Source organism: Sesamum indicum, linkage group LG6 (assembly GCF_026168435.1).
Source record: "Sesamum indicum cultivar Baizhima isolate 11 linkage group LG6, ASM2616843v1, whole genome shotgun sequence".
NCBI classification, from domain to species: domain Eukaryota; kingdom Viridiplantae; phylum Streptophyta; class Magnoliopsida; order Lamiales; family Pedaliaceae; genus Sesamum; species Sesamum indicum.
The window spans coordinates 13432413-13443628 of NC_142662.1; the positions used below are offsets into that span (position 1 = coordinate 13432413).

Sequence of the window (11216 nt, forward strand, 5' to 3'; positions counted from 1 at the left end):
ATTTTACGGATATATAGCTCCTTTGTTTTTTCAATATTGTGTTCCATAAGACTATATTTGAATTGATAAATTTTTATCTGATGAAAAAATTTCAAATAATTTTATATTAAAACATTTCAATCCATTAATATTTAATAAAAATAATTCAATTTAAACTTGAGAATTTGAATTTTTTTAAATTTAAAATTATTTAAATAAATTCAAATAATTTTTTATTAGAAATTTGAAATTTATGACTTCAAATCTATGAATATATGCGAAAACCCAAGAGAACAAAACGGAAAAAAAAAAAGAAAAAAACACATGTAGTTGTCTTTTGTGATAATTAATTTGGCCAGATTACTATTTGCTTATACAATAGCAATTGATTCTGTGGACAATATGGTATGGATTGGAGTTCAATAAGTGCCCTAAATTTTAGGATAAAATACATTTTGCCCTCTAAATTATATGTCATGTAATAATTATTTTCTTATACTAATAAATATAACATTTATCCCTTACAATTAAATTTTTAGATAATTTTACCCTTATATATATTTAGTTCAAAGAATTTCTTTTTGTCTAGTAATTTTGTATTTTAAGTTTTATTAATTTTTTTTAATTGGAAAAAATATCTATATAATTAATGAGCTAAATAGTTCAAATTTTATTTTTTTTTACAGACACAAAGTTAACTAAAAAATGAGTACAATAAATACACAAAAAAATTCATAAAAATATTTTCTTAATTTAGTTACAAAATTAAGTTACTAACTATTTATTCTTTTATATAAAAATGAATAATTACATATCTATTTTTTTAACATATTTTTTTAAGAAATTATGGTAAAATATATTTATTTATGTTTTTCTAAAAATGTTTAACTTTTGGTTAAGCATATATATTGATGTATACAAGTTCAAGGAATTCCGGCCCAAGAAAGAAAAACAAAGCCTGGGGGCCTCCTGCGTCAATCCGACAACCCATGAAGGAAACAACATTCCAAGAGACCTACAGATCTAGCCCAAGAATGTGGCCAAATAAGAGATGGTGGGACCAGGGCTCATGTCCAGTCATCCCCACGTGGCATACACTTGGACTGCCAAGTGTTCCACTTAACCAACATGCAGAATACGAGGCAAGAGAGGTTCCCCCAAAACCTTGGACTCCTAGATGAGAAGGACTCCTTGTTGATTAAGAGTCCTCGTCAATAAAGAATCTTTCTCAACGTGGAGATAGACTTGCATTAACAAGATCAGCAGGAGGTAAGAGTAGGTTATGACATATCCTAATAGCCTTCAACCACTTTTCCCGAAAATAGAGGGAACGTGCAGAAGCCCACTGAAGGAAGACACACCCCCTATAAATACAGGTTTGGTTTCCAAGCGGGGATACCTTACAGACTCAGAACTATTGCTATCAATTCTTACTTTGCACTCCATTTGCACTTTTAACACAAAAACTCTCACGAATTTCATCATCATATCTCGATTTCACATTTTGATTTTCTTTTTGTAATTATTTTCTCTTAAATTCGATATTAACTTGAGTATCTGAATGCTAATGTGTTGTTTGCAGGGCCCAAGTCCACCAATGTCCAAGCTTGTTGAACTCATGCTATTTTCGCGCACATCATATATATTTGTTAATTTCTTTTAAGAAGCATATATGAATTATTGGTTATATTATATCTATTGTTTATCAACTGTATATATATACTCCACTTTTAATTTAAATTCTTCACTTATGAAAAAAATTTGATGATGATTTAATGTGCGAAATATTAAAATATATCAAAAATAATATAATTGTTCAAGGCATAAGGGGCATTTTTGTCCAACCAAAAGAGTAGGTGATACATATGTTAGTTTAAGGGGGTAAATATTACATGGCGAATAGTTCAGAGGGACAAAGTGTATTTTACCCTAAATTTTATTCTAAAAAAATACCTCACAAATGAGAAAAGGCCTCAAAATTTATAAGCCACATAAATGTCCCATCCACTATTGATGGGGTTTAATTCTCTGTCTTTTTTATAATGTTGCAAATGTGTAAATTATCCTCCTACCAAAAAGTAATATGAAGGTAAATTGCTTGATTTTGAAAAACACTCGGAGATAAATTATTTTATCTTGAAGAACACAAGAGGCAATTGTTGCATATTTAGAAACATGAAAAAATAAATTGCTAAACCTTTTATCAAAAAAGAATAATTTGCTCATTTTAAATTGGTTGCATTTTTCCCGTTTGGAATAAGAGTCAGCAATACGCAGCATCAATGGACGAACCTCACGGGCAAAACTTGAGTTGGGATACAACAAAAATTTAAAAATTTAAGTTGCATTGTTGCTAACTTTTAACTAGTTTTTTGTCCAATAATTAAGCTGTGAACACAAGTTTCATGCAGCACCATATGTATTTTTTATTAGGAATAATTATATCCTATAAGCTATAATTTATTTATACACATCACTCTTATCTTTTAAAATATTATACATACATCTACTAAAAACGCCGACATTATTTTCACAAATCCCCCACTTCTTTTAAAAAATTACATATACACCCCAAAAACGTCAATATTAAAATATATTTGCTTTTTGGCTATTTAGAATAGTTTCCATAATCACGCAAAAGATAAAGATGATTTGTTTAAATATACCATAAATCATAAGATGTAAATACAATTATTCCTATTATTTTTTAATGTCAAATACAAAATATCTTCTATATATATTACTGATTGCGAAAACCATCGTCACTTTTCATTTGAACAGCAAAGGCTCATGAATGGTATTTGGCGTTCTGAAATGTATAGTTCCCAAGCATTTCAACTTACACTTTAACAAGTTTTTATATATTCAATGCCAATTCTTTTCTCCATAACATTGTTTGTTTTCTTACACTTATTCTACACAAAGAGGGTGTCTTCATCAATGGCTTCTTCAGCTCCCGAGCCCTTTCAAGCCTAGTGACACTGTGATGTAAGTTTTTCTTCTTCTTCTTCTTCTTCTTCTTCTTCTTTTTTTTTTTCTTTTTTTTACTTTCTTTAATTTCCTTTATTTCGGGGGCGATGGTAAGCTTCAACGACGGCAGACTTTTGAATGGTGCTGGACGGGTAAATTGGATTTTTCTTATTTTGGGCTCAATATGTTTTTCATCTCATTAGTTATTCTTGTTTAGGTCCTATAATTTACAAAAATTACATTTAATTTTTGAGTCTTCATCAGATTTTATTAGTATTTTGATGGAAACACCATGTGCATTATCGAGAAGACAGAAGAGTTAACAACCACGTATTTGGTGAGAAAGGCAGAAAAATTAATGAAAATTTCGTTTCTAATGGGACGAATATGTATCGGACCATATATGGGAGGAAAAATGCAATTTTCCCTGGTACTTGATGAGGGCTCTTGGAGGAATGATTTTAATGTGAGATTTTGGACTTTTAAGTTGATGTAGTGTGAGAAATTTTATTGGATATTGGACAGTTATGTTAATTTACACTATGTATAATTTCATTATATTTTTAGAGTATGATCAAAATTCTGAATATTGTAGTGGCATGCATGATTGATCAAAGTGCACCATATATATGCATCTTGGATTCAAATGTCAGCCAATCATATCATGATAAGTAAGTGATATATTTATTTATTGGATCAATTACACTTACACCCTATTTAAAAATACGAAATTACGCTTTCTCCTGAAGAAGCTCAAAATTATATTTTCACCCCTCAAGAAATTTACTGTTTACATAGGACCCTCTCTCGTTAGGATTTGGACGAAAAATATTAATATTAGCAAAAAAAATATATTGATAAGAAAAAAATGTAATGATATTAACCTCACTTCATAAATAGATCTTACATTTATCCCTTGTGTAAAAAAATATATATAGAATATTAAATGACGGATAAAATTAAAAATTTATATAATTTTATTTTCTAACACCAGTATTTTCCGTCCAAATCTAACGAAAGTGGATTAGGTATAAATGAAGAATTTTTTATAGGGATGTAAATATAATCTCAAAACTTTTGTGGGGAAAATATGACTATGTGTAATTAATCCACATTTATATGAAATTAAATAATAAAGAGATTGATGATATTACATATATTCTCGCTACAAAGTGTATGAGGATTCGACTCATTCAAAGAGGAACAGACAGTAATGTCAATATTTAGAGGCGTTAAAATTCATAAATTTTTAATTTAAAATTATAACATTTAATTCAAAATTACGAAATTTACCTCGAACAAATATTAAAATGTAGATTACACTAGCAAGCTTGCCTTCAAATTATCAAATTCCACAAATTAATTCTTGTGTTTGAACAATAATCATACTTAAAGATTGTACTCTAAATGCTTTGTTAAATTAATATATTTCAACATTTTTTGCAATAGTTTTGTGTTTAGAATTTTAGACATGAAATTTTATGTGTACAAATGTATAATTGCCTTTGTTATAATAATTACGATTTAGGAATCTTGATAAATAAATATTATCTATCAATGATACTAACAAAATCAATTTAAAAGTTTATGTTCGCCAAAGATTAATCAACACTTGTCATACAAAGCTCCCCTCAAGATGATAACTTTGATGAGTAGTATTTTGGTGGATCAAAAGTCTCTTTTTACTTTGCAGCAACATTATTTGGGTAACTCTCACGTAATTCATGTTTCTTTTCCAGGGCTTACAAGCTTTTAGCGACATATTTGGGTTACTCAAAGATGGAGTTGGTCTTTATTTAAGATTATTACCAAGGCTTTGGGTTTGATATTCTGTAAAGCTACTCCTTCCATTTCCTTGTTTAGAAAATATGTTGTACTTCTCTAACTTATGCTTATATATTGAGATGATAGGGGACCCAGAAAAATTCTCCTACCCTACCAGGGTAGTTTTCGGCTAAAAGAAAAAAAAAATACTTGTCTAATTTTAGCTATATTTAATATTTTGGTCTTGTTTATCAAAATAAATGAATAATAATCGTTGGACAGTCGTGGTAAATGATTTGCCAGAATTTTTTAAATAATAATTATAATTGTTGACCATGATAAAAATTCTTGAATATTTCTTCTCCTAAAAATAGAACATCTAACCGAATAATTAACAAGAAATGAAGAAGATAAGGGGGGCGCATGACAACTTAGATCACTTGAGTGCTTAGAAATCAATACAAAAGTATATAGATAATTTAGATTAAAGCATACATGCTCAAGCATTTAAGAGCCTAAACATTTAATAATACTGCTAGATTCCGCCTTCAACTATTTAAATTCCTAAAATGCTATTGGATAGGCAAAAACTATCTAAACTTTTTTGGTACGGACTTCTCAAGTGCTATGTTTTTCTTTTTCTTTTTCTTTTTCCTTTTTTTTTTTGTATCAATCTCTAATTTTGTGTTTGATTTTATGGTTTTTCTTTTTTTAATATCTGATTCCATCTCCAATTTAATAGCTAAAGACATTTTTTTTTTTTTTGAAAAAAAGCAAACAACCTATGTGATATTGTAAATGAACAAATTATCTTTTTATGAAAAAAAAAAACAACAATTTATTCTCTTGTATTTTTTAAAATGCATTGTTTACCCCCCTGTGCTTTTTAAAATGAAGCAGTTTACCTCTTTAAAGAGGAACGTAAATTGCTTCATTTTAAAAAGCATAGAAAAATAAATTGTGATTTATTTTTTCATAAAGAATAATTTGTTCATTTATAATATTATAGATATAAATTGTATTAAATCGAGTTTTCTTTTTTTGTCTTCCTGACCAAATAGTGATTTGTTCCAACATTCAACGACTAGAGTGCATATGATAATTAACTTTATTATTTTTGTTCATTTCTTTCTGTTTTGTTTGTCTTCTAATTTACTAAAGAAAGAGTGTTAAAATAGATGAGACGACATGAATTTGAAGAAGGGAACTTATTAGAGTAAAGTTTGCAGGGAAGAGAAGATTGTATTTCATCTGTCTGCACTTGAGCACAAAGGTGCTATATATATACATATCAAGTCCTAACAGAATTACCTAACTACTAAGTTGCTAAACAATTCAACCTGTCACTAATAAAAACGTGTTTTAACAAATGTGACTTAAAGGAATAGAAATAAGATAAAGCATGAACAGGCTCTGTTCTTCTTCTTCGTGGCTGGAGCTACACTCTTGTTACCCTGTATCCTTCAATCCTTTTAAATCTTGTATCTTATCACCCCCCTTGCAAGTTGGACTTGGGACGAGGTTGACCAAGGCCAACTTGGACCTTAGTTGTAGAAAAAAGCTACAGGGTAGTGACTTTGTGAAGACATCAACAATTTGTTGTTTTGAAATCACGTATGTAGGTTGTATCACTCCTTCTTTGAACTTATTTCTCACTACGTGACAGTCTGTTTCAAGGTATTTTGTCCTCTCATGGAATATGGGATTGGCCGTTATATGCAATGCTGCCTTGTTATTGCAAAAGAATGGTACTGGGAATTTGATTTCAACATCCAAAGTCTGCAAGAGGTAGATTAACCATACTACCTCACAAGTGGTACTAGCCATACTACGTTACTCAGCTTCAGCCGATGATATTGCCACCGTAGTTTGTTTTTTTGTTTTCCAGGATATAGGGCAGTGTCCCTAGAAGATGCAAAAACCAGTTAGTAATTTTTTTGTCAATTGACATGCAGCCCAATCTGAATCACAGAAGACTCGAAGCGAGAAATTAGTATTCGAAGGAAAAAACAAACCTGAAGAAGCACTTCCCTTTATATATCTGACAACGTGCATTGCAGCATCCCAGTGTTTCTCACAAGGATGCTGAAGGTGCTGGCTCAGCTGTTGGACTGCGTAGCAGAAACCAGGCCTTATGAATCCCAAGTATAGCAGCCTCCTAACAAGTCTTTTGTACCTGGATGATTCAGTAAGGACAGCTCCTGTGTCTGTAGAGAGCTTCAAACCTGGGGCCAGAGGTATAGTTGTATGTTTTGCCTTGCTCATCCCAACATCTTTTATGATGTCTTGGGCATATTTGTGTTGTGTAACAACTAAGCCATCATCAGAGTGAGCTAATTCAAGTCCAAGGATATATTTAGCACATCCTAGATGTTTTATAGTGAAGAGTTCATCTAAATAAACCTTGACCTCCATTATGTTTCTTCAAAAGCTGAAGTATTGAGTATGTCATCAACATACACAAGTAAAGCTATTAAGTTTACACCAGTGCCTTTTGTGAACAAGCAATCATCATGGTTACATTGTTCAAAGCCAAAAATTCTCATTTTATTGGTGAATTCTTCATTCCATTTTCTAGAAGCTTGTTTTAGCCCATACAAGAATTTTTCCAGTTTGCATACTTTTCCTAATGGAACTTCATAACCTTGTGGGGGTTTCATATATATATCTTCATCAAGAGATCCATGTAAGAAGGCATTGTTTACATCAAGGTGATGCAATGGCCATCCCCTTCCTACAGCCACAGCTCAGAAGAGTCTTACAGTGACTGTCTTTGCAACAGGTGCAAAGCAGTCATTGTAATCTTCTCCCACAACTTGGCTATAACCCTTAGCCACTAACTTGGCTTTATGCCTTTCAATAGTACCATTAGGATTAAGCTTCACCTTGTATAGCCATTTGCAACCAATGGTTTTCTTATTCGGAGGTAATTCTGTCAGTCTCGATGTCTTGTTCTTTTCCAAGGCACTGATTTCTTGTTTATGGCTTCTCTCCATTCTGGTTGTTTTTGAGCCTCAATGTAATCCTTGGGTTCCTGCATGTTACACAGTTTTTCTACAAAATAGTTGTGTGCAAGTGTCATATGATAGTCTGCAGTCTCTTCACCACTGTAACATTCATACTGTTGCATCTATCTAGGCCTATTTGAAAGTTTGTTTGATCTCCTAGGCAGTAGGTCCTCAATTTCTTGTTCTTGGTTAGGTCCAGGAAGTGTTAAGGTAGGTTCTTTTTCATCTTCTACTTCATCTATGTCAGTGATAATGGGAAGAGGGCAAACTGTATGTCTGTTATCTTCTATAACATTTTTGAAGGGAAAAGTTTCTTCATGGAAGACTATGTCCCTACTAACATGCATTTTTCTAGTGTTTCAATCCATGACTTTATACCCTTTTATGCCATGTACATAGCCAAGGAGTATACATTTTCAATGCTCTTGGTTCAAATTTCCCTTTAAAAGGCAATACATTAGTAATAAAGCAAAGACAACCAAACACTTTAATGTGATCATATGAAGGTTTTCTTTTATAGAGTAGTTCATATGGAGTTTTCCAGTTTAATCCTTGAGCAGGAAGCCTATTAACAAGATAAGTGGCTATTAACATAGCTTCAGTCCAAACTTTTAGAGGCAAACTAGCATGAAACAACATGATCTTGCAATCTGCAAAAGGTGTTGGTGTTTCCTCTCGACAACACCATTCTGTTGTGGAGTGTGAATGCATGTTCTTTAGTGTATTATTCCTTTATTGTGAAGGAAATCTTGGCACTCTTTAGAGAAAAGTATCATTTTAGTCCACTAAGTATGCCTAATTTTAATTTTAGTTCGATAACTGCGCCCATACTTGTTTAGGTCCAGTAACTTGCGAAATTGCTTACTTTTAGTCCTCCGGTAGATTTTTGGACAATTTTACCCCTATGCAACTTTTGAAAGGCAGTTTTAGTTCATATGCACTCATAGGGGTAAAATTGTCCGAAAATCTGCCAGAGGACTAAAAGTAAGCAATTTCATAAGTTACTGGACCTAAACAAAAATCGACATAGTTATCGAATTAAAATTAAAATTAAGCATACTTAACGGACTAAAATAATACTTTTTCCCACTCTTTATAAATAAATTCAGTCCCATTATCAGTCCTTATCTGTTTTATTTTTACTTCAAATTGGATCAGCACCATATTATAGAATTGTTTTAGCTTGGACTGAGTTTGTGATTTGTGTAGCATAAGATACGCGCAGGTGCTTCTACTAAAATCGTCAACAATGGTGAGCATATATTCAAAGTTGTTAATAGAGTAATTTCTATATGGACCTCATATGTCTACATGAATCAACTCAAATACAGACTTGGTTTTGGATTCACTTAAGGAGAATGGCATTCTATGTTGTTTTGCCAAAGGACACACTTCACATTTGATTTTATTAATAGCATTGTCAGTACAAAGTTTCATGTGATTCAGAATATTTAAGCTTGGATGTCCTAGCCTATTGTGCCAAAGCATTTCATCTCATTTATCATTACACTTGTTCAAATTGCACATAGCAGCAGGTATATTTTCTTTACATGGGATAGTCAAGTTAGGGCCATTTTGCATGTGAGCTGGTGGTTTCTTCTCTAACGCATATAGTCTCCCTTGTTGCCTACCTATAGCCATCACTTTTCTAGTCAGAGGGTCCTGCACAATGCAAGTATGATTTATAAAATGCACACTATAATGATCATCTTCACATAACTTGCTTACTGAAAGTAAGGTATGTTTGAATGCAGGTACATATAAAACATGTTTTAATATAAAGTTTTGACTTCTATGAACATCTCCTACAATTTTAACTTGTTGGTTAGATCCATTAGGCAACTTGATAGAGACTTCGTTGTTAAGAGCATAGAAAGTTTTGAAAGCCTTTATGGAGGCACACATGTGGGCTAAAGCCCCACTATCAATAATCTATAAATCAGTAGTGATAGGAATTGTACCTACATAGCCTTGAAAATCAGAGAATTTTGAACATAGGTGGCTGTTGCTTTGGTCTTGTGTGACCTTCAGTATCGCCTTTTTGACAAACCTTGAAAATCTTCTGTCCTCATCCAAGTTGAGAGTTGTGCTTCTTGCTCTGTTATTCCATTTATAGTTCTGAAATTCAAGGGTCTGCCACCAATTTTCCCTTTGTCTGTAATACCTTTATACCAATCTGGAAAACCTATCAATTCAAAGCATCCTTCCTTCAGGTGGCCCCTCTTCTTGCAGTGTTCACACAGCAACTGTTTCTTGTCTATAGGAGCTTTCTTGAAATTTCCTCTTGTGTTCACTTGCCTTCTTGGTTCAAGAACTTGCGCAGCCATTACTCCTTTCTTTTCAATATCATTAATTCCAGAGTTGACATCTCTCTGTTTCTCCACTCTATGCCTTTGCAGCAGTGGGCAAAGGATCCATGAGTAAAATCTGGTTCCTCACATGATCGTAGGTGTTGCTAAGGTCCATGAGAAACTGGATTAATTGATAAGAGGCCATTTTATCAGATACTTTCTTGCTTGCTCCACAAGAGCACACGGATAATGGGTCAAGTGATCCCCATTCATCCCAAAGCCTTTTAAGTCTTGTGAAATACACTGCCACATTCATGTTCTTTTGTGATATAGAAGTAATGTCTCTCTGTATCTGGTAGAGTAGAGGACCATTACTTTCGCCAAATCGCATTTCGAGTTCTACCCACAAGTCCCTAGCCGAATCTGCATACAGAAAATCTTCTGTAATTTCTTTTGTAATGGAGTTCAAAATCCAGGATACGACCATGTAGTCGTTCTTCCTCCACTGCTCTACGGCTTCCTTATCTTCTGTTGGTTTTTGACATGTTCCATTAATGTAGCCTAACTTCTGTCTTGCTCCAATGGAAATCTTGATTGATCTTGCCCAAGAAAGATAATTGCTCCCGTTTAATGGTCTTCATATGAGAGCTATCCCAAAGTTATCACTCCCTTGGTTTTTCATGTTGTTGAATTCACCAGAGGTTCTTTCTTCCATGGTGTTTTGACATTCCGTTTTCTTTATTCAAGAAAGTGGCACTAACAGTGCAGAGGCTTGGTGAGATTTGTTGTATCAGAGCTTAACCTGCTCTGATGCCATGTTAAAATAGAGGAGACGGGATGAATTTGAAGGGAATTTATCAGAGTAAAGTTTACAGGGAAGAGAAGATTGTATTTCATCTGTCTGCACTTGAGCACGAAGGGGCTGTATATATACATATCAAGTTCTAACAAATTTACCTAACTACTAAGTTGCTAAACAATTCAACCTGTCACTAGTAAAAATGTGTTTTTAAAATTTGACTTAAAGGAATAGAAATAAGACAAAGCATGAACAGGCTTTGTTCTTCTTCTTCGTGGTTGGAGCTACACTGTTGTTTCCCTATATCCTTCTGTCCTTTTAAATCTTGTATCTTCTCAAAGAGTTTCTTACAAATTATCAAAAGATTTGTTAGGTTGCAACACAACCGGGATTTTAAGTGGAAAT

The 11216-nt window shown here is 32.7% G+C and overlaps 1 protein-coding gene and 1 long non-coding RNA gene across 2 annotated transcripts; one reads left to right on the forward strand and one right to left on the reverse strand.

The window, feature by feature from the left end:
• Positions 1-2760: 2760 nt before the first annotated feature.
• Positions 2761-3509, forward strand: LOC148787824 (uncharacterized). The gene is made up of 2 exons (XR_016066165.1): positions 2761-2967; positions 3065-3509. It is a non-coding gene; the product is annotated as an uncharacterized LOC148787824 (long non-coding RNA).
• A 6597-nt stretch (positions 3510-10106) lies between these two features.
• LOC148787825 (uncharacterized) lies at positions 10107-10499 on the reverse strand. Its single transcript, XM_088881392.1, has one exon. The coding sequence runs from the start codon at positions 10497-10499 to the stop codon at positions 10107-10109; it is 393 nt and encodes a 130-aa protein (XP_088737518.1).
• Positions 10500-11216: the final 717 nt, after the last annotated feature.

Bases quoted from the DNA above. Each gene is read 5' to 3' on its own strand.
- LOC148787825 (XM_088881392.1), bottom strand. From the start codon at position 10,499: ATGGTCGTATCCTGGATTTTGAACTCCATTACAAAAGAAATTACAGAA.